General features: G+C 54.1%; 2 protein-coding genes across 2 annotated transcripts in view; one reads left to right on the forward strand and one right to left on the reverse strand.

Annotated features, from left to right (window-relative positions):
* MFSD7 (major facilitator superfamily domain containing 7) overlaps nucleotides 1–12,287 on the forward strand; it is a 14,870-nt gene extending 2,583 nt beyond the window's left edge. The window contains exons 2-10 of the mRNA XM_006874139.1: nucleotides 5,529–5,687; nucleotides 6,526–6,739; nucleotides 6,886–6,962; nucleotides 9,024–9,161; nucleotides 9,366–9,482; nucleotides 10,571–10,723; nucleotides 11,005–11,162; nucleotides 11,335–11,444; nucleotides 11,983–12,287. Coding sequence (XP_006874201.1) covers nucleotides 5,529–5,687; nucleotides 6,526–6,739; nucleotides 6,886–6,962; nucleotides 9,024–9,161; nucleotides 9,366–9,482; nucleotides 10,571–10,723; nucleotides 11,005–11,162; nucleotides 11,335–11,444; nucleotides 11,983–12,287 — 1,431 coding nt within the window. The remainder of the gene's footprint in view (nucleotides 1–5,528; nucleotides 5,688–6,525; nucleotides 6,740–6,885; nucleotides 6,963–9,023; nucleotides 9,162–9,365; nucleotides 9,483–10,570; nucleotides 10,724–11,004; nucleotides 11,163–11,334; nucleotides 11,445–11,982) is intronic.
* A 514-nt stretch (nucleotides 12,288–12,801) lies between these two features.
* MYL5 (myosin, light chain 5, regulatory) lies at nucleotides 12,802–17,231 on the reverse strand. Its single transcript, XM_006874116.1, has 6 exons — nucleotides 17,125–17,231; nucleotides 16,689–16,764; nucleotides 15,889–15,993; nucleotides 14,598–14,676; nucleotides 13,451–13,499; nucleotides 12,802–12,904 (listed from the first exon to the last, which is right to left on the reverse strand). Exons 2-6 carry the CDS (start codon nucleotides 16,750–16,752, stop codon nucleotides 12,803–12,805), a joined length of 399 nt encoding a protein of 132 aa, XP_006874178.1. The 5' UTR covers nucleotides 16,753–16,764; nucleotides 17,125–17,231; the 3' UTR covers nucleotide 12,802.
* Between the last annotated feature and the right edge of the window lie 10,672 nt (nucleotides 17,232–27,903).

The raw sequence follows: 27,903 nt of genomic DNA on the forward strand, positions 1-27,903 counted from the left end.
AATACGTCGACTCATAGCCACCCTGTATAGGGTTTCCAAGGAGCAGCTGGTGACTTTGAACCGCTGACCCTGCGGTACAAATTAACCTTGCAGTCCAGTGCTTTTCCCACAGCTCCACACCAGGACTCCAATTTTGTTGTTAACATTAACAACAAAATTACGAATATTCATTTTGTTGTTAATATTTATATAATTTAAGAAATGTGACATTTAAGCAACTTACAACTGTATTTATCATAAGTTATTGTATAATGATACCTCACAACAACACCATTCTATGATTAAAATTGGTCATAAATATTACTATGGGAGGAGATCTACAAGGTGGGAGGTGGGTGGAGTGTGACACCATGAGTAGCCTCATTGGATGGCACCAACCCCTGTGACCCACTGTCTATCAGCCCCACCTTCTGGAATATTCCACAGTTGACACTGGTGTTTTGTGGTCTAGCTGCTGCCTTTCCTCACCAGCCTCACACCCTCCTTCATGTCAGTTTGTACCACAAAGAACATGGGCCCTACAGGGCAGGTCCACCGTGTCCACCTTCAGCCTTCGCTGACCTGTGACTAGACACCCTTCCTTGGGTTTCTGACCTAAGGGTCTCCCAGAATGCTACCCTCACTCAGCGGGATCCAGGAGGTCCTTGTTTTCAGGGACTGCACTGAGCTGGAGACATGCCCGCCCCCCCCATCTTAACAGCGGGGCTTCCACAACCTGTCTTCAGCCAGTGAGAACCGGTCCAGTGACCCCCTTCCCTCTACCTCTTCTCTTGTCTGTCTCTCCAGCCTCGATGGGTGTCTGTCCAAGTGACCAGCTGTGGTATCTGCTGGCACAGTTGCCCTATTGATACCTTTACAATGGAAAAGAGTTGAAAGAGGTTTCTGAAGGAATTAGAAGCTGGGTGGGTGGTAAGGCCATAGCAGAGTCAGGGAGGGGCGAGGGGCTGAGAGGTGGTCACCCCAGGGGAAAGGAATTTCATTCTGATGTGAGGGTCTAGACCACAGGGTTTGGGGGAAGGGGAAGGCAAACCTGGGGAGGGGCTATGTGGGCAGTGACAGACAGAGCAGGTAGGGGACAGATGGGGGACAAAATGCTGGGAAGAGGGAGGGCAGCATTGTCTTCTGGCTATTTGAGGCCAAGGCTGACTTCCGGTCCTTTCCTGGAGACAGGAATGAGTGGATAGTGTTCGTTTCTGAGACCAGGAGGGGGACATAGTGGAGAGGGGCAGGGGGAGGTTTAGCCCTGTCCTCCTCTGACCTCTGTGTGTCTGCTTGTCCATGTGGCACCTGGATCAGGAGGCCCTCGATGGGTGTTGTGACCAAATGGGCTGGTGACAGAATGGGGTTCCTGGACTCCCGGGGATGGTCACCTCACATCCCCTGAGGTCCCCAGATCTGCCCACTTGCCCTCCCTGTCTGGGCAGGGTCCTAACTGCCCTCTCCTTTCTATCAGAGCCTCCTTGGTGGACTTTTGTGTTAACCCCATCCCAGCCAGGTGTACCATGCACCTTGGACAAGCGTTCACATGCACTTGGGTATTGGCTTGAAGCCTTTCCAACTCCAACATGTTTTTCTGCTCAAGGGCTATGGTGGGGTGTGGTGGGGACCTGCCACCCTCCCAGGCCAAGTTCACTTCTAAGTTCCCTTCCCTGCTGCCACCACTCCTTGCATGAAGGAAAGGGTGGAATGTGAATAATAATTACCCACCCTGTGGAGCCCTTAGGAACTGGGCGGGCAGCCAAGACAGCCGTACCATGAGAAGCTGAGATTCGAGGCAGGACCCACAACTCACAGAGGTGCTGGACGGTCAGGGAAGGCAGGCCTGGGACTAGGGACCATGCAGGACAGGTGTAGACAAGAGTCTGTGATTGTCACTGCGCTCTCAGAAGGCTATTCTTGACTCAGCAGAAGTATCTGCAAATGGGTCCCTGGTCCCTCTCCACGTGGGCCTGCGTGGGGACAGGTGGATGCTGGGTTGGAGGGTCAGCCTCAGGTGAGGACAGGTGTGTCCTCACGAGATCTGGTGTCTGCTCCGCACGGACTCCCAAAGCTTCTCCTGGGTATGCCTGGACCAGTGTGTCCCCCATCACCTGTGCCCACTGCCTGCGGCAACCAGCTGTGGGTGGAATGGCCTCGGGGGTAAGAGCTGCTCTGGGGCGGGGGTTTCCCATGAATCCTGAGCTTCTTCATCAATTCTTACAGTCTGTGGATAGTGGGGCTGCGAGAGATTCCTTGATTGCTGAAATATGCACACCATACAAGTTTTTTGTTGTTGTTCACAAATCATTATGGGTCAAAAATGTCTCATCCTGACAACCAGGCCAAGAATGGTCACTATCCCCACCCTGGTCACCCTAGTGAACAGTGAAAATTGCATCTTTCCTGGTGAGACAATGTTGGTTCCATGGTAGAATTCTTGCCTTCTGTAGGGGAGACCCAGGTTCAATTCCCAGTCAGTACACTTCATGTGTTGCCACTCCCAGTCTGCCAGGAGAGGCTTGTGACAGGTTTCAGATGAGCTTCCAAACTAAGACAAGCAAGAAAGACCTGGTGACCTCCTTCCAAAAAATCAGTCAATGAAAACCCCATGGATTCCAATGTCCTAATACACAGTCAATCATGAGGGTGTTGCAGGGCCAGGCAGGATCTTGTTGCATTGTTCATGGATTATCATGAGTCGGAGCTAAGTCGGTAACAGCTCACAACAAGAGCTAGCTCTACCACATGCCCCTAGGCCCCTGGGCTTCCAGATTCTGGGAGGGGTCGCACAGGCAGATGCCAGCCTTGTGGAAGAGAGCTGCCAGCACACCTAAAGGGGCAGGGGCTTGGAGTCCTTTGCACTGGTGCCCTGCAAGGCAGGGAGGAAAGGAAGACCATGAAGGAAGCAAGAATCATGCAGATTAGGCCCCGTCCCCACCTCAACGGACTCTTTCGCTCGGTCCAGTAGTGCCCGCTATCTCTCATCTGCCAGTTGGAATCGGCGGGTCCTACTTGAGGGTTTCCCCTCAGCCAGATGTGTACCTGCCACTTGTGAGGATAAGCAGTTATTTCCCCACCTTGTGCCACGTGAGGGTTGGGGGTCTGCAGTCAGGCGTCTGTCTGGGTCCGGAAGCCCAAATACACCGTTGCTGCCAGCATGGACCTTGGGCAAGCATCCTGAGTCCCCGCTCTCCCAGTGCAGCTCTGGGTTCATTGTAGGGTTTGATTTGGGACACCGGTCATTGGTGTCTATGTGATCTCCTTCCCTTCCTTCCCTCGGTGCCAGTCTTAGTTCTCTAGTTCTGCTTTCAGAGAAATGTCACTAGTGTGTGACTTGAACAAACACAAATCGATTCTCCAGGTGTGGGCTCCAGGGGAAGGCTTTGTCTCTCTGTCAGCTCTGGGAGGAAGGTCCTTGTCTCCTTTTGATATCTGTAAGCATGGCGTTCCTTGGAGCTCTCCATGTGTCTTGGCATCAGTCTTCCCCTGGGTCTAGGAGCTTCTCAGCACAGGGACCCCTGGTCCACAGCTTCCAGCTCTTCTTCCGTGGTAGTGGAAGGGCCCTCTCATCTCTGCTTGTTTGTTTGTGTCTGAAAGAGATTGCCAGAAGATACAACCTGATCCTGTTGCTTGTACACTACTCCATTAACATGGTGTTTTTGTTTGTTGTTGTTAAGTGCTATTGAATTGGTTCCGACTCACAGCAATCCTGTACAGGGTTTGTGAGGAGCAGCTGGTGGGTTTGAACAGCAGATCTTGTGGTTCGCAGTCCAGTGCTGATCCTACAGTGCCACCCCAGGAGTCCGCTCCCAGTTCTAATCGTAGCGACTCTGTAAAGGGTTTCGGAGGCTTTAAAAATCTTCTCGGAGAGGATGACATGGAAAGAGGGAAAGGCTGAGGACTCTAGACCCAGACAGGGAGAGGGGCTGTGTGCTGACAACCGGGGGGCAGGCTTGCAGGGAATACCCTTTGATTGTTTGATGATGCATGGAAGGGATTGTAACCATGGCAATGAAATGACATATGATAGGATGAATGTAAAGCTAATGTTTTCCCATGTAAACTATCACACAATTCACAATAAAACATAAAAAAAAAAAATCTTCTCAGGAGCAGAAAGTCTCATCTTTCTCCCACAGAGCAGCTGGTGGGCTCGAACTGCAGACCCTGTGCTTCACAGTCTAGTGCTTATTGTATGGAGCCAGCTTACTCCCACATTAGCATCATAGAGGTTAGATTTACAACACGTAGGATTATTGCAACAGATCCCAAAATGGAGGATAGGCAGATTGACCCGTATTCTGGGGGAGTGGAGGGCACAATTCAATCCATGACAGCACCCCACTCCTCTCCTCCAGCCCACCTGTCCTTCAGGGATAAGAGATGTCACCTCCTCCATGAACTTCCCCTCTTACTGAACTTCTGCTGTGTTACATTCCTGATAAGGCACATGGTGAGGGGGGAGGGATGTTACCCCAGGTGAATCTCACTGACCCAAACGCACGGGGTCTCCTGGACCAGAGGACAGGTCCAGTTTGGGCAGGACCCACTGTGATTGGGTGTTTCTAGATTGGATCTGGAGTCCTGGTCTAACGCTGTGGGTTAATGCACTGGACTGCAAAGTTGGTTTGAGCTAAAAGGTCAGTGGTTCAAGCTCACCATCCACTCCTTGGAAACCCCTTTATGGGGTCGCTATGGGTCGGAACTGACTCTACAGCACTGAACAACAAGAACATATCAGATCTGGTCACCAGGTTTGCAGATAAGTGCTGTTGGCTCCCTCTGATAGTGACCTCTGCACAACAGAATGAAACGCTATCCGGTCCTTGGCCTTCCTCACAATCATTATGCTCAAGCCCAATGTTGCTGCCGCTGTACCAATCCATCTTGCTGGGGAGTCTTCCTCTTTTTCGTTGATCCTCTACTTTTTTGTATGATGTCCTTCCAGGGACTGGTCCCTCTGATCACATATCCAAAGTATGAGAGACAGTGAGTAGCCATTGCCGATTCTAAGGAACAATCCAGCCATACTTCTTCTAAGACAGATTTGTTCATTTTTCCATGGTACTTTCAACATTCTCTAACACCATAACTCAAACGCATCGATTCTTCAAACGCATCAATTCTTCTACGGTCTTCTTTATTCAATGTCTAACTTTCACATGCATATGTGGTTATTGAAAATATCATGGCTTGGATCAGGTGCACCTCAGTCCTCAAACTGACATCTTTGCTCTTGAATGCTTTAAAGAGGTTTTGTGCAGTAGATTTGCCCAATGCAATAATTCGTTTGATCTCTTATTGATGGCTGATCCAAGTGAAACAAAATCCTTGACAACTTCCATCTTTTCTGTTTGGTCCAGTTTTTTGTTTTTCGCAGACAGATGAAGTTCCCTTATGAGTTTTCCCCCAAGAAGCTCACACCCTGCTGTTCCTCTCACTGCTTTCTGGCCCCCTGCTTAGCTCGTCCATGACTCTCCCAGACCATGCCATTCAACACCCTTTCTCACACTCCTGGACCATCTGACTGACAGTGTGTGTCCCCACAGCTGTGGCTGAGCTTCGCACCCGTCGCCGACACGGTTGCCCAGTACTTCTCCCTGTCCATCGAGCAGATCAACTGGCTCTCGCTGACCTACCTGGTGGTGGCCATCCCCTTCGGTGTGGTCGCCATCTGGTTTCTGGACTCGGTTGGTCTCCGTGGCGCGGTGAGTCTCCAGCCCCATAATATTGCTGTCACTTTCTCCTCCAGCTGGAGGTCTGCAATACCCGGGGCCCCCTCTCTGACCCACTGCCCTCCAGATGGGCAGCTCCTCAGCAGGGCCACAGGGCAGTTGGAGTAATGGGAAGTCGGCATCTTCAGTGAGGTGCAGGGTGACCTCTGCAGGTGATGGTTCTGTAGGGAGGTTGGATGTGGCGGAGTGAGGGCTGCCGCTGCAGGTGGGAGAGATTGCACAGAATGAAGGCCCGAGTACCCCAGGACTGGGGTGGGTCAGAGAGGGCAGGAGGGGACTGTGAGAGGGAAAGTAAAGAGGGGGAGGCCTGAGTGTTGGGGGTTGCGTCAGCGCAGCGTCAGAGGAGAAGCAGGGATCGAGAGTACTAGGTGGGGCAGCAGATGACAGAAATGTCTCTGGAGCTTGTGGGGGAGCATGAGCTGAGTAGGGGACTGAAGCGTGTGACTCTGGGGGAGGGGGAGATGACAATGACAGGTGGGGTCGTTTGGGGGGGTGGGCTTCAGGGGGCTTTCAGCGCAGTAGGGGGTCGAGGAGCTGGGCATTGGGGGTGGTGGGGAGAGGTGGAGGCTCCCAAGTGAAGGCGTTCTGCCCATTGGATGAAGGCCTAGTGTGTGGTCCCAGCCTTTGACCCTCCGCCCCAGCTGTGAAGGAGCAAAGGTCAAAGGGGAAACACAGACCCAGAACTGGTCTGCCCACCCTCCACAGAGAGTAATCCTATGACTGGACATTGGAGGTGATGGAAGGGAGGGGGGCTGGGGTCCATGAGGAGGGCTAGCCTGGACAGTGTTCCTGTCCCCTCCTGTCCCTGCAGACCATCCTGGGGGCGTGGCTCAACTTCCTCGGGAGCGTGTTCCGCACTCTGCCCAGCATAGCAGCTTTGAGTCGTTACCCGTTTGTCTACCTCATGACGGGGCAGAGCCTGGGTGCCCTGGCCCAAACCCTGGTTGTCTTCTCTCCGGCCAAGCTGGCTGCCCTGTGGTTCCCTGAGCACCAGCGGGCCACCGCCAACATGATCGCCACCATGTGTGAGTGTGAGGGCATGGTCACCTCCCGACCCCTGCCCAGAGCTCCTCTGCCGCTTCTGGCTTCTCCCCCTCACTCCCCATGCATTCCAGAAGGTCCTGCTGGGGCAGGCAGGCCTAACATTTCTGTTGTCCATCTGTCCATCCAGCAAACACCCTGGGCATCCTCTTGGCCAATGTGCTGTCACCTGCTCTGGTCAGGAAGCAGGAAGACGTCCCCTTGATGGTGAGTGTGTGTGTGTGGCGTGGGCACACACCTGTGCATGCACACCTGTTCATGTTTCTCCATGCAGACATCGGGCGGGGCGGCGCAGTGTGCATGGAACGCTGTCTGTGTTGGGTGCTGTGTGGGGCAACATTCCACTGGGGCCACAGTCACAGGGAGGTGAGAGGAAGTTAGGGGAGGGTCCAGGGTCAGGAAGGAAGAGGCATTTGTACTGCGAGTGAGGGTGGGGCATGCTGAGGGGGTGTCTAAGAAGAGTTCAAGGCCCTGAGGCAGGAACAAGCTTAGGAGTTGGAAGTTCAAACCCAAGACCAGTATGGCTGGAGTCTTGTTGAGAAGGTGAGGGTCCAGGAAGCCAAGTGGGAAGCCAGGTGGGACAAGGCAGCAGGTGACAGGAGTGGGTGTTTCACTCCACCTTGGGAAGCTGTAAGCTGGATGCTGATTGAATCTGATCCAAGCAAAGTTCCAGGAACTAGGAGTAGGGCTGAGTAAGCAGGCAAGAGGGTGTAGATCCAGGGAGAGACGCTGGGGTCATGGTCAGGGTGCAGGGGAGTGAAGGCAAAGATGAAAGTATGATGGTGGCTTGGAGGTCTTGTGAGGGAATTGGGGACAGGGCTTTCTGCCTGAACAGCTGGTGAGTGGAGGCATCACAGACTGATATGGGAGAAAGGACGAGAGCAGGCTGGAGAGGGGTCCTAGGTGTGTTAAGCACGACTCGCTCATTATAGGGTATGTCCTCTTAGTCGTTTGTAACCGAGCATTATGAATTGTCGAATTTCCTGAGGGATACGAATAAGGATCAGTACAAAGCTGCTTCCCATGAGGTGGAGGTCAGGTTATATCTCTCCGTTCCTTCTTCTTCATCATTTCTAACGCCAGCCACCACCACCTCTGCCCTCTGCCCTGCAACACTCTCTATTTCTCTGCAGGGCTGGTTCATTTGTTGCATTAGCCATACACAACTCACAGATCCTACTCACAGTCCTGTGGTTTATTGGGGAAGTAAGAGGCTACAAGACAGGACCAGGGTCAACTTGAAAGGAACAAGAACAGCTCAAGTTCAGAGTCAGGAAATTCACAAGCAAGGTGTCTTCTGTGCGGCACAGCTTCTGCCCAGGACAGCGCTCAGAGCAAAAAACCTCATGGTGCAGATAAACTTTCCATGCTCTTACTCAGCGACCCTGCCTCCTCCAGGGATCAGTGGGTGAGGCTTTTCTGCTGGGCAGAGCTGCTTTTTCTGCCAGGCAGGCCTCTCTGCCATTGTCCTCCCCGCCATTGGGCTTCCTGCTGCTAACTGGCCCAGCTCACAACCAGGACAGCAGCTCGCTGAGCTCTCTGAGCTACCATCAGGCCTCATTGGGGTCACGCCTCTCCATCATTGGCCTCTCTGCTGCTAACCGGTCCAGCTGATAGCCAGTGTACCAGCTTTTCAGTTTCCACGTGGCTCAGCTTCTCTGCAAACTCAGCTCTTAGAGATTACCTCTCTTAACCAGGAGACCTAGAAAACTGCAAATGAGAGATGCAGCCATTCATAGACCCCCACCCTCATCAGTTACAAGACAGAGTTCAACCACTTCACAATTACCCCTGAAATGTCAATCAGTTCAGGTCTTATACAAAAGTAACATTTTCTGCTGACATAGACCGGCTCCTCCCAAATTGTCTTTTAAAAAGAACCAAGGCAAAAAGGCCACATGACAGAACTCAGACCGTGAGTCTGGAGCCCTGGAGAAGGCCAGGCTACAGTCACACATTTATGTGGCTCTAAAGACATCCTTGTGGGAGAGTTGAAAGCCCTGGCTCCAAATGATAGCACATACATGAAGAATAGGATTGGAGACAGCAGACTCAAGCTGTAACCAGCTCTGAGTTTGCAGATGGTTAGAGATCCAGTCAGAGACGTAAAGCAGACAGGACCAGGGAGTGTGGAGGAGATGGGAGAAATCTCAAGACCAGCTTGTGTATGAGTGAGTATGTGTCTTTGCATGAGGCTTTGTACCTGTGTATACCCCTGCATGCTTGTACATGCATACGTACGTGTTCACATATGCATGCCCTCCCCAGCTCGGCATCTATGTGATTCCTGCTGCAGTTGCCTGCCTACTGGCCACCACATGCCTCTGGGAGAGTGTGCCGCCCACCGCTCCCTCAGCTGGAGCTGCCAACTCCACCTCAGAGAAGTTCCTTGATGGCCTGAAGCTGGTCAGTGCAGTCTGCTCTTGGGGGAGCAGATAGCTTTGCCCTGGGGTGGGAGGAACCCAGGAGAGGACCCCTTCGGATTGTATAGTGGCCTGTCCTTACACCATCGTGAGAGCCCACCATTGCTGTGTGGAACCCTGGCTCCCAAAGCATGTTGGGAGGGTGCCCCATGGTGACCCCCAGGCTGAGCAGCCCCTTTCTTTCCAGCTTGTGCGGAACAAGGCTTACATCATCTTGGCATTGTGCTTTGGGGCCGGCATCGGAATCTTCTCCAGCTTCTGCGCCCTCCTGGAGCAGATCCTCTGTGTGCAGGGTTACTCCAATGTAAGTGTCTTCCCTGACCACCCAAGTGCAGTCACCCACAAACTCCCCAAATACACAGTGTCCACACCTCAAACTGGGACCATGTGGATGTCCTTTGGCTGGGATAATAGGGATGAAGAGTGATGTTGAATGCCAAAACCATCAACAGGTGGTGGTGGTTGTGGCAATGGGATGGTCCTGGTGGCAGGGGTAGTGGTGATGGAGATGGTGTGGTTACCATGGAGATGAGATGTGGAGAAGATGGTCCTGGTGGCAGGGGTAGTGATGATGGAGATGGTGTGGTTACCATGGAGATAGGATGGGGAAAAGATGGTCCTGGTGGCAGGGGTAGTGGTGATGGAGATGGTGTGGTTAACATGGACACGGGATGGGTGGGGGATGGTCCTGGTGGCAGGGGTAGTGATGATGGAGATGGTGGTGGTTACCATGGAGATAGGATGGGGAGAAGATGGTCCTGATGGCAGGGGTAGTGGTGATGGAGATGGTGTGGTGACCATGGAGACGGGATGGGTGGGGGATGGTCTTGGTGGCAGGGGTAGTGGTGATGGAGATGGTGTGGTTACCATGGAGATGGGATGGGTGGGGGATGGTCCTGGTGGCAGGGGTAGTGGTGGTAGCACTGGTAGCTGTGGGGATGGGCTTCACTTGGTGGTGGTCAGGATGGCGGTGCTGATGGTGTGGATGGAGAAAGGACTGGGGATGATAGTGGGATTTTACGTACGGTTCTTCAAACCCTAGTCCCCTGTTAGGCTCCGCCCCTGGCAGGTCTCCAGGGAGAGGCCTTCCTGATAGTTGGAAGTGAGGTCACAACCCTTCTGCCATCTGACAGAACCTCCAGTCCCCACATGTACACTCCCACCTCCACCAGGGGCGTCTGCTGTGACCACCCCGTTCCCTCAGCCTGAAGGACTATCTTCCCTCAGCAGTTGTGGGTCTCTGAGTCAGGGTGACACAGTGGAGTACCTTGAGGGAGAAATGCCACCCTACATGTGATCGTGACCGGCCTGTGGTATCATTCCTGGGCCAACCCTGGGACCTCAGAGTTCCATGTCCCTCTGACAGGGTGCCGCTGGCCTCTCCTCTCCCAGGATTTTGCAGGTCTTTGTGGGGCTCTCTTCATCGTGTTTGGGTTCCTGGGGGCGCTGGGTCTAGGTCTGTATGTGGACCGAACCAAGCACTTCACTGAGGCCACCAAGATCGGCTTCTGTCTGACCTCCATAGCCTGCGTGGCCTTTGCTCTGGTAAGAGTCCCCTTGTGCCGAGACCACCCCTGAAGGGCCCCAGGTGTGTGATGGGACAGGGTCTGGGCCCAGACCAGGAGAGAGGGAGGGCGGAAACCAGCTTCTGTCTGCTTGGCTGGCCTTAGGAAAGTGGGGGCTTCCCCTAGCCTGGCACCCTACCCTCTCAAGCCCACACCTTGTGCACTGGAATGGGGTCTCCATCGAGGACTGGGCCAGACCTAGGGTGTCCGTTGGGGTATGTCCAGCAGCCTCTGCCCTCTGTGAGAGTTCCCTTGCTCCAGGTGTCCCAGCTGCAGGGACAGACCATCTGGCTGGCTGTTGTCTGCTCCTTGTTCGGGTTCTTTGGTCTGTCCATCGCGCCCGTTGCCATGGAACTTGCAGTGGAGTGTTCCTTCCCTGTGGGCGAGGGCGCCGCCACTGGGCTGGTCTTTGTGCTGGGGTGAGTGTCTGTTTACCCAGCGACCCTGTGACACTCGCTGTCCATGCGTCCCACACTGCCCACTCCCCACGAGCCACCTGTCCCAACCCTTCCCCTGAGCCCACCCCTGCCTGCTGACCCCACGAGGGGGTGTCCAGATCAGGTGGGGACTGGGCGCCATGTGTGTGTCCAGGCAGATCGAAGGCGCTCTTGTCATGGTGCTGCTGACTGCGCTGGCCACACCCCGTGTGGATCCATCCTTCTCCACCTGCCAGCATGGGGAGGCCCCCCTGGACTGGACAGGTGAGTCCGTGTTCACCCCCAGGAGCCCTAGAGAACAAGGAGGTGTGGTAGACAGGGCACACATGGGGGACCAGGAGGGAGACCAGAGGGAAGGTGTGGTGAGAGGACAGCAGGCAGAACCCTGGGTACAATAGGGTGGAAGCCAGGGACTCCTGGGAGCAGATGGGAGTTCCTGCTGAGAGCCGACCTTAAAACCCCAGTGTGAGAACTTTTATAAGAGATCAGAGTCAAACAGAGATAAGGTGGAGACAGAGATCAGAGACACAGGGGGAGGTAAGGGTGGAGCGAGAGATCAGACACAAACAGGGGTGGGACAGAGATCTGAGAGAGAAAGGTGGGGTGGGGACAGAGATCAGACACAGAGACAGGGGTAGTACAGAAATCAGAGCGAGAGACGGGTGGGCCCAAGGTCAGAGACAGGGACTTTGCAGACCCAGGGCTCCATCTGGGCACGGCTCTGGAGAAGGGGCTCTGTGGTCCTGGTTGGGGTGGTCAGCGTGGACCAGGAGGGCAGACCTAACTTCTGGTGTCCCTCCAGTGTCCCTGTTGCTGATGGCCGGTCTGTGTACCACCTGCAGCTGCATCTTTGTGATCTTCTTCCACACCACATATCGGCGCATGCAGGTCGAGGCCAACGCCTCCCCCTGCATCCAGGAGGACCACGCCCCCACCTGGCAGCCACACCCTGAGCCCCCAGCTCTAGAGTGGAGCGTTTCCAGACAGCCTACCGATCCTGCTGCCCTGGGGAGCCCTGACCCCACAGTCAAGTCCACAGGCGAAGGGAGCAGGGGAGTGGGGGCTGATGACCTCTCAGAACCACGAGTGACCCAGGACCTTCCCTGAAGGGGAGCTTGCAGGAGGTCTGGGGAGAGGCCACGACCCTGAAGCCTGGGGGCAGGGGTGCCAGCATCCACAGACGGGCAGGTATACTCAGACAGCCCGATGACCTCAGCGCAGGGACACACCACAGCTGCCATAAGTGGGTCTACCCTGTGTGGACTCAGGCAGACCCAGGACAGCCACTCCCAGGGAGGGTGGGCACAGGGACCGAGATGGAGCTGGATGGGTGGGGGGCGTTGAATCTGACTCAAAAAATCCTGTCCCAGACTGGGCCAGGAAGTGGGGCCAGGCTGGATGTTGGGGAGGTGGGGCTGGAGAAGAGGAGACACTCGCCCACCTCCTGGTGCGGCGCTGTAGGATCAGCACTGGACTGTGAACCGCAAGGTCGGCAGTTCAAACCCTATACAAGGTTTCCAACAGCACTGAACAACAACCCCCCTCCACCCCCCAGGCAGACACAGGCAGACACGGGTTTGTGAGTCCACATTTATTCGGTGGTTGCTCCCTATGAGGGCCCCTCATTCCTCCTTCTCCTCGCCGTGTGTGATCACGTAGCTCAATGCCTTGTAGTCCAAGTTACCAGCAGCGTCAATGGAAGCGAACTGGAACATCTGGTCCACCTGTGAGGGGCATCAGGGACGGGAGTGGGTCCAGCCCAGGAAGGAGGAGAGTGCCCGGAAGTAGGGGTCCCTGAAAGGCTCTCGGGGCCTTGGGGGTCAAATACACAGTCTGCACAGCTCCTTGCCCTAAGACTCCTTGCTATCTGTGTGGGGGTGGAGGACCCTGGTCAGAAGTGGAGGGGGGTGTGGGCTGGGGCTCAGGGTCTGGGTGGACTTCTTTAATAACCTAGCAGGTCAATGCCCAACTCTGGACCTTTTGGCATGTGGGGGTGAGTGGGAAGGAGCCATGGTGGACCTGGGGGTTTAGAGGTGCAGGGGATGATAGGATCCCACTCTGATCACCCTCTCTCCTGGACCCATCCCCATTTTGCTCTGGGGCCTTTCTGAGGGTGAAACAGTGTGGGGAGCCCAGAGTGTATGTAGGGAGAGGATACGCCTATACTGGTGCTCTGTGTGTCTAACAACTGACCCCCAAGCTCAGTTTGCAAATGAACATGGTGGGAGGGAGATGTAAAGGGGACAGTGGGCCAGGCAGCAGGCTCAAACCTCTTCTGTAGTCAGCTTGTCAGCCTGGGACATCAGCAAACGTTTGATACTGAGGAAACAAAAGGGAGGGAGGTATGTGAGAAAAAGGCTCCATCTTAGGGTTAAACTGGAGGGGCTGCCCGGCAGTTCATCTCCTTGGAAGCTCCATGTAGAGGTAGGAGAGACCCTGAAGGTGCAGCTGGCCACTGAGGTCTCTCCTCAAGCCCCACTCACAGTACAGGTACTTGGGGGCAGTCAGGGAAGGGGGTTCTGTAAGGGTCTTTTCCCAATAGGCACACTCATGATGTTATCATCTTGGGGACTCTGCCCAGGGACTTGCGGGGAGTCTGATGGGGCAGAGACTGAGGAAGAAGGACCACATACTCCCTTCCCAGGGCCTGGTACAAGGTGGGGGGTGTTGGGTCCCTTGGGACTCTTAGCAAGTTCACGTGACAGAGTAACTGAGTAGCCCTGCCCCGCGGCGTTTCCTGGATTGTCCACTTCACAGTGCAACCCTGGTGGTGCCGTGGGTTAACCCTCGGAAACCCTGTGGGATCAGATCTACCCTGTCTTCCAGGGTCACTAGGAGTCCTTACTGACTCAATCTTTATAGGAGCCGACTCCCACAGCTTTCTCTTTAGGAGCCTCTGACTGGGCTGGAACCCTCAATCTTTTGGTTAGATGAGCACTTAACCACGGTGCCACCAGGGCCTCTGGAATAAAGGCAAACCAAAAAATAAAACATAAAATTTAAAACCCTGCTGCCATCAAGTTGTGCTGCCACAACTTTCTCCAGTGGAACGGCAGGTGGGTTTGAACCGCTAACTTTGAGCTTAACAGTCCAGTGGTTTTCCTATAGTGCCACACCAGGACTCCTGGTACAATGTAGCCCTCAATAAAAGGGAATAAAGGCAACAATAATAAACTAGCAATCGCTATTGTGCAATTATTATTATTAATAATAAATCTGGTAAGTCTCACGACAGTGATTCCCCCCAGCACCTGTTCTGGGTGCTAAAGAAGCAGCATTGTTAATATCAATTATCCAAGAGAGGACCAAAGCTGGTGAGAGGAGGGAGGTGGGCTTGGCGGGCAGGTTGTTCTCCAACCCTGGGAGCTGACAGGGGACCCCGTCCCTCTGCCCACACCCACACTAGTGGGCACTCACTAGTCTTTGTTGATGCTGCCTTTGCCATCTGGGTCAAGCATCTTGAAGGCGTTTAGGATGGTGTCTTCAGCATCCGTACCTACACACAAAGATGCCTTGCTGTTGTTAGGTGTCATCGAGTCGACCCCACGTACAACAGACGAAACACTGCCCAGTCCTGCACCATCCTCACAGCTGTGATGTGTGAGCCAACTGCTGCTGTCACTATGTCAGCCATCTTGTTGGAGATCTTCCTCTTTTTCTCCCTGGGCATTTAGGTTGCTGGCATCCTGCCACTGGGCACTTCGCAGGCAGGCAGGGGAAGGAGTGATTTGCAGGCCTTTGCCACACATGCCCTCCACCGTCCACCTGGAGACCCCTTCCTCCTGCCCTGCACTCGGGCCCCCAGGATCCAGCCAGGCCTGGAATTGGTGTAAGCACCTCATTACTGGGAGATGAGCAAAGATCTCAGTTGTCAGCATCAAGGGACCAAGGAAGAGACAGGAGACGGGATTGAGGGGACAGCGCCAGTACAGTTTGAACGTCCCAGGGTACACACCTCTGGAGTGGCTGCCAGGAGCACCCAGAGATGTGAGTCCCTTTATACTAGGCACTAGGATTTTTCAGGAGAACTGAGAAATCTCGATTTTTAGGTCAAATGTCTGGATTTGTAGTAAGCTGGTTGCCAGGAAGCCGATTCCAACCCCATGGTGACCCCATGTGTGTCAGAATAGAGTTGGGTTCCAGAGGGTTGGTACTGGAAGATTTGTTGGCAGTAGATCACCAGGATTTTCTTCCAAGGTGCCTCTGGATGGATTTGAACCTGCAATCTTTCAATCAGCAGCTGACTTTGTTCATGGACTTTGCACATGTTATCAGGAGTCATGTCTGGCAAAGTGCAGGCTCAACAACAATGAGGAAGACCCTCAACAAGATGATGAACGAAGTGGCTGTCGTTACAGCAGCGACTGTGAGGATGGCGCAGGGTGGGACGGTGTTCCATTACGTTGTCCACGGTGTCTGATGGTACCTGACAACACCAACAACAATCACACACACACACAATACAGACACACTGACCTCAAGGCTTCCCCTTAAGTCGAGAAAGAGGAGTCTGGCGTGACACCTGGGACCTGAGGACACTCACCTGGCATGTCCACACCTGCTAGCCACACACCTGGGACCTCAGGGCACTCACCTGGCATATCCACACTTGCTAGCTACACACCTGGCACCCTCAGGGCACTCACCTGGCATGTCCACACCTGCTCGCCACACACCTGGCACCCATGAACCTGGTGTCTGGACTCACCATTCAGCTTCTCTCCAAACAGGTTCAGGAACATGGTGAAGTTGATGGGGCCTGAGGCCTCCTTAAGCATGGCGTCTAGCTCATCGTCCTTGACGTTGGTCTTGCCTGTGGCCGCCACAGAGACCAGGAGCCGGGAGGATAAAAAAGTCAGGACCTGGGGAAGCCCTCGCCCTCTGTCCCTGGCCTGGCTTTCTGTTCTTCCCGTTGTTGTCATGGTCACTGCTTCCCTTGTCATCCCTGCTGGCCGGTGAGCCCTGGGGGACCACCTCTGTCCATTCACCAGATGACCCCACAACAGTGCCAGTGTTCAGAGACAAAAGGGTAGAGGTGGAGGGAGGTGAGCCAACTGGGGCACATGATGGGAGGGGGCGTCCAGGTGTGATGAGGCACAGAGCAGAACCTGAGCCCTGGGTAGATCTGCTGATGAAGAGGAGGGGGTGACTAATGGAAGATTGAGGTGGCAGTGGGGGCAGGGAGAATGGGAGGGGGGACTGCAGTCCCTTCTTCACATCCATGGAGGTCACCTTAGGTTTCTGGCTTTCCTGTGGTCCCCAGAGCAGTCCCATCCCAACAGTCACTGCCTGGGAGCCTGGCCCAACCCCCAGCAGCTGGGTGTCCAGAGCTGTGCCAGCCCCCTCCCCTCCTGCCTCACCCTGGAGACATCTCTGCCAGCTCTGCAGGAATTGTACTTTCACCCCCAAATCCTACTTGAGGTCAAAGTGTCGGGCTTTACTCTGAGCAGAAGACAAGGGGTAGGGTGGGGGTGGGGGGGTGGACGGCATTCTCCCAGGACCACCTACCCAGGGAGGCATAGGTGTCCTTCAAGTCCTCCTTGTCGATGAACCCATCTCGGTTCTGATCCATTAATGTGAACGCCTGTAAAACCCAGACCATGACTATTGGTTCCACAAACACTCGTCACTGCTCCTAAGACCAGCTTCCCCTGCTCCAAGTGAGGTGCCCAGAGCCTTTCCAGCACCTAGGGAGCTCTGGTAGCGTAGTGGTTACGGATCGGGCTGCAAACCGCAAGGTCAGCAGTTTGAAACTCCCAGCTGTTCTGCAGGAGAAAGATGAGGCTTTCTGCTTCTGTAAAGAATTACAGCCTCGGAAACCCTGTACAGGGTCGCTATGAGTTGGAACCGACTCCACGGCACATAACCACCACCACGGGGCTCCGCGGCACATAACCACCACCACGGGGCTCCGCACAGGCAGGGGGTTACAGGGAGATCTCACCTCCTTGAACTCCTGGATCTGGGTCTGCTCAAAGTTGGAGAAGACGTTGGAGGAAGCCCTTTGGGCCCGGAGAGCTCCCCCTTCCTTCTTCTTGGTCTTCCTGCTGGCCTGGAAGAGAAGGGAGGCTGAGGGTCCTCTGGGCTGGGGCTGGGGGGCACTCACCCCATGTTTTCTGAGACTGTACTTAAAGGCTGGGTGGGTGGGCAGCTGCAAGTTCTGAGCTCAGCATCAGTGTACTGAGGGGGTTAGTCCAGGAAGGGCAAAGACCCTCAAACTCAGGACTGGGGGATGGGGTGTTAGACCTCTGAACTTGGCTAGACTTGGCTGGGGTCTTACCAGCGGTCAGCTGGGCCGCAGGGTACTTAGGAGGAGCAAGCTGCCTGCGTAGGGGTCAGGAGGTGGGTGGGCTTGTTCTGGGGGGCTGTCAGCAGGGCTCCTGTCAGGCTCAGGTCGCCCAGGGACACCCATACTCCCACCTCCCCACACACTCACCATGCCTCTCTGTCAATGTGCCGCTGTGTCTGGCTGCCTGGGCTGGCTTGTCTTAAGCTCTCCCCTGGTCCCTCAGGATGTCTCAGACGTCGGCCACCATTCCCTACAAGGACAGGCTCCTGACCACCCTGGGGACCAGACAACTGCAGAAAGAGTGCCAGTCAGCTTGGGAGGTGACCCGGGTGCCCCTCCCTGCTCTGTCTGCTGCCCCAGCACCTGGCACCCGCTGGCCGATCCTCCCTGCCCCCACGAGGGAGTCTCCATCCCAGGGAGTACGGCCCTAGGCCTTCTGCAAAGGAAACCCCCATGAAGGGCAGTCTTTCCAAACTGGCACAGAATTGCAGAGAGTACGCAGAGGAAAAGAGAACGGTCTTCAGGGCCCAAGGCCTCGTCCTCGTCCTGGGCCAACCTTCTGTCCCCACCCCGGGGGCTTCTGCATGTCGTAGGTGGAAGGGAACTGGTGTAGCTGAAAGGCCAGCGCTGGACTCCAGCCTTCTGGACTGCAGGGGTCCCACGGAAACTCTCTAACCAAGAATCAATGTCAGCCTCGTGGACAGAGTCTGGGGATCTCTGTAGGCAGTGTCAGGACTGCAGAGATGTGAGGTGACCCCCAAAGTCAGGAGCCACAGGACCCGGTGAGGGGAGGACCCAACGAGGCTGTTTGGGGGTCTGGAGACCAAGTAGGATCAATAGAGGCAGACAGAGGTGGTGACCATGACAAGACATTGCCCAGCCTAGAGAACTCGCAGTCCCCCCTAGGCCTGACTGGACAGGAAAGGGCAGGAAGCTGGCCCGAGAACAGCTGTCCCCCTCATGTGGCAGGGCAGGATACAAAACAGGGTCCCCCAGGAGGGCCAGACTCCCAAATCATGCCTGTGTCTGCCAAAGTAACCCCCAGAGCTCCCCTCTGTAGTGGGGGTTCTGACCCTCACGGTACATGCAGCCTTGAGTGTTCTAGTGGTTTCCTGTAGGTGCTACTGCCCTGGACCCTGGGGGGACTTGTCTTCAGGTTGCTCGGTGTTTGCTGGTCACCAACAGTGTGGGGACAGGAGATAGACACCACTAGGTTAGTTGTGTGTATGTGTGTGTGTGAGAGAGACAGGGTGGGGTTGGGGGACCCCAAAGAAGCACTGGCCACCTGGTGGATGCCCAAAGGGATGTGCAGTTATGGGGGTGGGGGAAATGTGGGAGGGGCTGTGGTCAATGACAAGTTCACAGGATTGTTTCTGGCAGGGGCTGCGGGTGGGGGAAGATCCGTCTCTGAAGAGCCTGGTGCTGGGAAAGCTGAGACGGGCCAAGGGAGTCCTCTGGGGAGGAGCTTGGGGACAGCTAAGCCTCTAAAGATAGCCTGCCTACAGCCCCAGGGCGGTGTGTGGACAGCGGACAGCGTGGCCTGCTTGGCCGGCAGGTGCTGCAGCCCCGGCAGCCTGTCTCTAGTGCCAGGTGGGCACTGGGACCCTGTGAAGGGCCTGGGCCAAGGTAGGAGTGTGACTGTGTGAGTGTGTGTGTGTGTGGGGGGGGCTTCTCTGCTCCTCCCCTGCCCACCCTCAGGCGCTGCCTTCGCTGTGTGGTCTCTCTTCCCCTCCCACCGCACCAGCCCCCACCCTCGGCCCCAGAGACACTTATTTTTGATTCTAGCAGCAGAAGCTGGTCTGGAGAGCTTAGTCTATTTTTAAATCCAGTGAAGGAAAAGTACCTGAGGTCATCAGCCCTGGGGGTTGGGGAGTGGGGCTCTGGACGTGGGGTCCCCTGTGACAAGTGGTAATATGTTTTTAAAGTGACAAGGGGCTGGGGCAAGGTTCTGTCCCTCTCCTGGAGACCACATCCTTGTCCACACCTAACTGTCCTCAGGCAGGAGGCTCAGGGCAGGTCTCGGGGTCTTCGGAGCTGAAGAGGCTGGACCCTGTGCCTGGACCCGAGCACTTGGGCTCCGAGCTGGGGGTGTCCTGATAAAGATTCTGCAATCATTCCAGAGATAGGAAGGAGTGGCCACCTAGAGCCCTAGAGCCCTCAGAGGGCTGGTGGCCCGAGGCGGGTCAGGTTCTGGGAATTTGTGGCAGAGAGAGGGTGAGCAGGGCTCAGTGGTTCTGTAGATGGACCTTGGTGCCCCATCCCAGGAAACAAAGGGCCAGTGACTTCAACCAACCAGGAATGACCACCACCTGCCTACCCAGCCCCACTGCCTCCTTCTAAAAACCTCTGGTACCTGGACCGGAGGGGACAGGAAGCAGGCCGGAGAGTAGCTGCCCCCTTGTGTGTCAGGGCGGGATACAAGAGGTCTGCTAGGACGCGCTTCAAACCCACATTCTGCAGACTTCAACTTCTTACAAGATGCCTGGATCCCTGTCCCGATGGCAAACATCTCTCCTTCTCCTGAAAGAACCCATTTTGGCTTCAATGGTAACTTTTCAGGACCTGTCCCTTTCTTCCCAACTAACTTCCTCAAAACTTCAGAAATGGACAACATCTCTTTTCCAAACTGAAGTCTTTGGGATCTCCGCTGCGGGCCAGGCTCCGCTGCGGGCCAGGTTGCGGTGGGTTGCTTAACCACTGTCCTTGAGTTGATTCTGACTCACAGTGATCCTGTAGGACAGGGTCAGGGTGCAACTCTCCTGTGAGGTTTCTGAGGCTGTAAATCGTTAAGAAAGCAGACTGGTCCAACTGTCTCCCACAGAGCACACTGTGGGTTCGAACTGCGGACCTTCCGGTTAGCAACTGAGAGATTGACAACTGCTGCTGGTTTGTTTCCAAATAAAACCTTTTTGTTGAAATGTTTTAGAACTTGGTGCCAGAGTCCCCCAGGCAGGGTGACACAAAGCCACATCTGTCCCCACAAGCTGTATCCTACCCAGTAGTCTGAGTGCTAAGAGCATGTCAGAGAAGGAGCTGGCTCTGCCCCGGGGTCCTGCTCACCCAGGGGCTCGACCTGGTTGAGGGTGACCTGAATTCATTCATTCATTTAATTCAATTATTTACAATCCCCTCCCTGGAACAACATTTATCCTAATTCCTCCCTCAGTTTCCTCATTTATGTCTCATATTTCACTTACGAACAAGGCAAAAATATTTAATGTACACATAAAAAACAAAAAATATATATTCATTTAAACGTCTGAAGGGCACATTCTGCCAGCCAGCCTCCTGCTGGAAGGCACACAGCCTTTCTCAGTCCATGGCTCTAGAGTTCACAGCTGCTCTGGTCTCTCCATGCCACCGTCTCTGCCGTCCCCGCTTTTCTAGGTAGAAGCTCACACTCCACTCATGCTCTTCCTTCTTAATGGCCCTGGAATCATTTGTTCCTAATATGACAGATTAACTACTCCCCCTTTGAGTTACACGTCTTCTACAATTACAGTTGTGACCATCACAATTAATCCTGCTAACAGTTATTCACAATTGAATCATAAGATCCTGTCATCATTATTCCCCATCCCCTTTCACCAGATCCATCTGGGAAAGAGGGAAACTATTCAGTGGGGGTTACCCACCTCATTCTGAAACTAAGCACACTCATGAAAGCTTATAAGCCAGACACTTCATCCCTTTAACCCCTCTTCCCCCTTTTTCATAGCTAATATTGAAATTTCTTGTCCCTATACAGGGTTGCTATGGGTCGGAACCAACTCAATGGCAAACAATTAACAATCAACCCTGTGCATTGAGGAAACAAGGCTGTTCCTTGATATGAAGAACCCTTCCATTCCGTTTGGAATTTTGAATCACTGCATTCCTAGGCAAAAGTCTAGTTGGTCAAATTGTAGCAATTTGTATTTGTTCATAGTATCAAACATCTTTAGCTTCTTCAGTTAGAATTCTGGTTAACTATCCATGCGAAAGCTGGACAGTGAATAAGGAAGACAGTAGAAGAATTGATGCTCTTGAGTTATGGTGGAGGAGATTCTGTTGTGCATAGGGTCCCTATGAGTCGATACCAACTCAATGGAACCTAACAACAACAACAACAACAACATCCATCCAAACTAGGTCAAACGGATACTAGCTACGAGTTTGGGAGTTCACGCACACCTCCCTGCACTTCATGGCAGCCGACTGCTTCACTCTCAGACCCTGGGGGCTGGGTCAGTGCCCACGGGCTCAGAACTTCACACATCCTCCTACACTTCAGACCAGCCAGCCCTCCCTCTTCTCTCTCTCATCTCAAGGTCAACAGGTGCCAATAAAACATGGCCAAACTCAACCCGTCTTCATTGCTACATTCCCCCCACTTCCACTCACAAGCAGCCCCTGGTGGTCACCAGCAAGTGTACTACACTGCTTGTGGGTTCTCTTTAAGTTTCAGTCCTAGAAAGGGATTTTCACCATGGACTGATTTTTCTTTCCTTGATGCCTCCAAGCAAACAGTTTGATGTTCCAGCTCACCAACAATCTGTTTTTTTTTCTTTCTTTCTTTTTCTGCAGGTCTTTCTTTCAATAAGAATCTTCTGTTTTCCCAGCACTTCTGGGTTGTTCTGCCTGTGTTTTCCCAGCAGGAATGGCCAACCTCAGTAGGTCTAAGTGGGGCTCAGGAGTCTACCTAAGGTCACATACTCTGTAAAGGCTTCACGAGAAGCCTGTTTCCCTGGGTGATTCCTATCCCTTTTAGCCAATGCAATCAGTTATAGGCGGAACCATCCTTGTCTTCTGTGACTACCTTTGAATCTCTGAGTCCTAGCCGAAGTCTCATCTGACACATACGTGTGTGACGAAATAGGCTTTCTCATCCCAGACCAGGAGAAACCTTGCTGGGGCCCCAAGTTCTGGTTCTAAGAGACTCCAGTCAGGGCACTGGGAGGTGGGCAGAGTGCCCCTCTTGGGTCAGGCCTCCCCTGTCCAGATTATCCATGGAGGAGCTGTGCCCACTTCCACACGGTGGCTTCCTGTCTGGTCACAGTGCCTCATCTCTGCAAACCTGGGTCTTTACCAGCCAGGGCAGGCCAGGGGAGGGGAGCTGGAGTGAGGACTGCAGTGAGGTGACACAAGGGATGGTTTGGGGTCCAGTGGTCATGAGCTTGGTTGGGGTGGGCTGGGATTTTGATATGCAGGAAGGCCCCGGAGCAGCCCTCTTGGAGTTAGTGGGGAGAGCAAGAGCCTAGGATTCAGGACTGGGGTGAGGGTGGACAAGTGATGGCCGTCACTGGGGAGGACCGGATTCTGGGGGCCGTCCTGGGGTCACTCCTTGGGACCATCTTCTCTCCAGGAAGAGACCACCAGCACTAACATACTCTGTACCTGGGACCCCATGGCAGACCTGCGCAAGTGAGCGCCCCCCAGGGATGGATGGAGGAAGAGTGGCCAGGGGCCAGGAGGCCTGGCTCCCTGGGAACCGCACCCTGGGAGGACCTACAGCCGGCCTTCCAAACATTTAGGAGAGATTTCCAACCTGGAAGGTCAGCGCAAATTTTGGCTTTTAGTTTGTAAACGGAGTTTTTGCAGGTCAAATACTTTGGCTTGCGTTGTGTAGACCTTGGTTTGTACTTGACCCGGAGCTGGGCTGGAGGTGGGGGTTGGGGCGCGGCCGCGGGGGATCGGGAGGGAGAGGGGCAGATGGAGATGGTCCCCCGAAGCCCAGTCTTTTCCTGGGAAAGGTACCCGCGCACCGGAACGCCCACAGCGAACACGCAGTCTGCTGGGAGGGCTCCGCTCGGAGTGCGGTCGGTGACGTCATTCACTGAGCGGGGCGCACGCTGTTCCCTTTCGGGCCGCCAGGGGGCACTTCCCCAAGGCACCTTCCGCTGACGGCGCATGCGCTCCCCTTCGAGTTGGGCACGTTACGTTTTTGCGTCTCTTCAGCATTCTGGACCCTGAGGCGTCTTCCTCCGCCTGGGGATTGTGCTTCCGGTGCGAAGGTCAGGGACAAGATGGTGCCTCCGGTGCAGGTCTCTCCGCTTATCAAGGTGAACCAGGCTTCGCGGCCGCAGCCCTGGGCCTCCGCGTGTCCAGCCCGACGCAGCCCCACGTCCCCGGACCTGCACCCCACACCTCCATTCTCCTGTCCCCCCAGTGCCCCGATCCTTAGACCCCGACCTTCTCCCAACCCCCGGCGTCCCGGGCCCTGCGACCCACGATTCTCCCCTTCCCGCCCGCGCGGCCTCTGCCCTGCGCCCCAGGACCCCCGTCCTTGAGCCCGCACCCCGAGCTCTGGTTGACCACCCTTTCCCCGCAGCTCGCCCGCTACTCTGCCCTGTTCCTCGGCTTGGCCTACGGAGCCAAACGCTACAGTGAGTGACCGCGGGGAGCGGGCGGGTGTCACCGACAGGGAAACACCAGGGACAGATCCCGGGAAAGTGGGTGAAACTGGGTGCTGAGTGGGGTTCCGAGATCCGTGTGTGTGTGTGTGTATGTAAGGGGCCAGGTGGCAGCTGACACCCAAATAGGGCTCATGGGTTAGGGATGGAGGTCAGGCTTCCTGAAGCTGCCGGTTGAGTAGATTCCGACGCATAGAAGGAGCAGCTGGTGAGCTTGAACCACTGACCTTGCAGTTCAAATGACTTTGCAACCTGACGCATTAGCCCACAGCGTCACACCAGGACTCCTCATATAAGGATGCTAACCAGGATTTCTAAGGAGCTCTGGTAGTGTAGTGGTTACAAATCAGGCTGCTAACCTAAAGGTCGCCAGTTCGAAACTACCAGCTGTTCCTGCGGGAGAAAGATGAGGCTTTCTGTGCCCGGAAACCCTGTACAGGGTCGCTATGAGTTGGAACCGACTCCATGGTACTTAACAACAACCAGTGTTTCTAACCACTCCCCAACCCCTCAAAAAACACAGACTATGCTGAGTGAAATTAGTCAATTGCAAAAGGATAAACATTGCGTGAGACTATTGTTGTAAAAAGTTTAAAGATTTTCTTGCTAAAAGAAACATTCTTTGATTGCTACAGGATTGGTGGTGGAGGGAGAGAAATGAAGAAATAGAAGTTAAACTGTTAAAATCTCTGGCTGTGAAGATACTAACCCAGTATCCCGGCCTCCCTACTTTCCACACTAAACAGGTTACCTAAAGCCTCGGGCAGAGGAAGAAAGGAGGGTCGCTGCCGAGGAGAAGAAGAAGCAGGATGAACTGAAGCGGATCGCCAGGGAACTGGCCGAAGGTACTTGGAGCCGTCTGCTCCCAGAGTCTCAGAAGCAGCAGTTCCAGGGAACCGCCCACCCTCCCACCCCCACAAAACAGAGTTTGCCCTCCTCACTGGGGTGGGTGGTGAGGACAGCGATGAGGCTGTCAGGGATGGACGGGGATCAAACAGACACCCCCTGTAGAGAGTGCTCCGGATGCACCCCTTTATCACTCTGGTTTGGTGTAGTAAGTTGGTGTGATGCTGCAGGCTAAGCACTGGACTGGTCACCAAAAGGTTGGCAGTTCACACCCACCAGTCGCTCTTGAAGAGAAACCTACAGGGCTGCTCTGAGTGAGAGCCACTTGAAGGCATACAACAGCAGGTTGAAATTAAAATCTTCAAATTTGAAATTGAAAAAGGAGACCCAAGGGCAAGAGGTTAGCTAGTGCATGCCAGGTTCCCTTACAGCTAGATAGGGGATCATGCACAGACTGAACTCGATGACTGATTCTGTGGGTAATATCTGTTATTTCCTTTTGTCTCTCTCGTATTACAGCCCAGGACGACAGCATATTAAAATGAGATTGGTACAAGCTGACTTTTCTCCTCGAGCAGCAGTGACGAATAAAGTTTCCTATGTTGTGTGACCCTCTCTGCTCTCATTGTCAAGTGCTTCACACCCCGTGCCCACCCAGCTGGTGGAGAAGTGGAGAAGGTGGGAAGTGGGTTCAGAACAAATCAGCATCACTACCACAGATGCTGACATTCAGATACGGCCCTCATTGATTTGCAGAGGCTTCCAGACGGGGTGCCTGGGGGCTGCTGTTCAGAACCTAGCCCAAACAGGGTCTGGGTGTCTTCACTCTGAGCTGCAGCTGGTTTTGTCACCGCCAAGACCCTTTGGTGGGCATGTGAATGGGTGCCTCGTGGGGCAGGAACTGGAATCTGGCCTTGGGGTGGGCTTTTGAGGTGTTCAGGGGAAGATGCCTTTACTGATGGGATGTTACTCTTGATTCCTCCTCTGGAGCTTGGACCCCTAGGAGGGTGATAGCTAGGACGGGTCCTCCTGGGGATCAGGCGGGTGCTGTGGGCCCCGGGGTGCTGTTCCCCAGGTGGCTCCGGGTGGTTGGATCTGCTGTACCTGAGCACATGTCCCTCTGTGCTCCCTTCCCGGCTTGTGTGTGTGTGTGTTTGTGGGGATAACCCTTGCTGGGTCTATGTCCATGTTCCATGTCCCTCTGTGCTCCCTTCCCGGGCTTGTGTGTGTGTGTGTGTGTGTGTGTTTGTGTTTGTGGGGGTGACCCTGCTGGTGCCAACAGCTGAGGGGCCTCGTGGGTTGACTTTACCGCCTTGGGGCCATGTGCTCTCAGCTCCCTTCCAAGTTGCTCTAAAGTGGGTCCACCTGCAGAGAGAAGTAGCTGAGCCTGCTGGCTGAGGTGAGGCCAGGGATGAGTGGTCACCTCAGGGGCTCTCGCCTGGTGTCCAGGCACTGTCACTTGGGTAAAGTTCAATCATGTCCCTGGCCCCACTCTGTCCCAGCACATGGGACTTGTGACAGCTCACAGTGGATCACCGTGCCCAGCACAGTGACTGTCTCCTGTCTCCTTTACCCAGGACCTGTGAGCAGTCTGGAAGGAGCCCTGGTGGCACTGTGAGTTAGACATTGGGTTGCTAGCCACAGGGTTGGTGGTTCAAACCTACCAGCTGCTCCCATAAAGATTTACAGGAAACGCCATGAAGTAATCCTGCCCTGTCCAATTGGATTGCTGCGCCAGAATTGACTCAAAAGCATTGGGTTTTGGGTTTCTTAGTCTGGAAGCTCTGCTGAAACTGTTCAGCCTCATGTAGTTAACGTACCATTGAGTCAGTTCCAACTCGGCGACCCAGTACAGCATTCCCAAGGAGCCGCTGGTGAGTTTTTTTTTTGTACTCAGCCATTCATACACATTTTATTTCACGTCATTGATTGCAAACCCCACAATATAACATATCTCCCTCCCTTCCCTGTCCCTGTACTTCCTGCTTCCATTCTTACTTCGTTCTTTTCTTTTATACAGATGTCTTTAAGTCTTTTTTTTTTAATTTTTTTTTTTTATTGTGTGCTAGTTTACATGGGGGAACATTAGCTTTACACTCATTCTATCATACATCGTTTTATTGCCATAGTTACCATCCCATCCATGCATCATCACCCAACCAAAGGTTACACCCCGAAGGCCCCCCTCTCCCCCCCGCCCCCCACCCACGGTCCTCAGCACACAGCTCCCTTCCCTCCCTGGATCTCGAGTCCTCAGCCTCTCCATCTCTTCATGTCATCCTCTCTGTCTCCATCTCAGGCCTCACTGCTTCTCTGGGTGGGGTCCTGATCTCTGCTCTTCTCCAGTGATGGTCCCAGGGACCTCTGCTCCTAGACTGAAAGGTTAATCAATCCCTCCTTGCTATAAAATATCCACCTTTACCTTTCCAGTCCTCACAATCCATTCTGATGACAATTATTCACCCCTGCATCACAAGATACCCATCCACATTTCTTTTCATCAGCCCTTCCTAGACAGGTTGGATATTACTCACTTGAGACTCCACCCTCCTCCCCACCTTGTCGATCCAGGTTCCCTCTTGAAAGCTTGTAAGCCAGTCACTTCTTACCTTTGTATCCCTCCCTCCATTTTGGGTAGCCAATGTTCAAGTTGCCCATCCCTGTACTGGACATATTGTAACCCCTTTTTAGGTATTCCAGTCAGTTCCAGGCAGAAGACGGACTTACAAACTTTCTATGGTGGTATTTCTGGTTATTCCTCCCTCTACTCTCCCGTGACTGTTTTATAATAAAATGCATGAAAAACCAAGGTTCAAGAGTCAGCCAAGCATCTCAACATTATCCCCGCCCCCCTTTCCCCATTCTAACCATGTCCCAGTCTCTGTGTCCCAGAGCCCTGTTCCAAGGCTGTGCCTACATCATTTATTACCTCTGTCCCATTTAGCTCATTCCTAGCTGTCTGTTCTCCCATCTGCTTTGTTCCTCCATTCCCCTCTCCCTACTTGTATATTGCCCCCCTCCCCAACACCCAAGTTATCCTGTATCTATTCCCTGCCCTGTGCTCCACCTTCCCCTCCCGCCCTTAACCCCACCCCTACGCCCTAGCATCCAGTTAATCATCCACTTTAGTGGAATAGTATGGGTTCTTTTTCTTAGTCTTTTACATTAGTGGTCCTATGCAGTATTTTTCCTTTTG

This window comes from Chrysochloris asiatica, unplaced genomic scaffold (genome assembly GCF_000296735.1).
Source record: "Chrysochloris asiatica unplaced genomic scaffold, ChrAsi1.0 scaffold00262, whole genome shotgun sequence".
NCBI classification, from domain to species: domain Eukaryota; kingdom Metazoa; phylum Chordata; class Mammalia; order Afrosoricida; family Chrysochloridae; genus Chrysochloris; species Chrysochloris asiatica.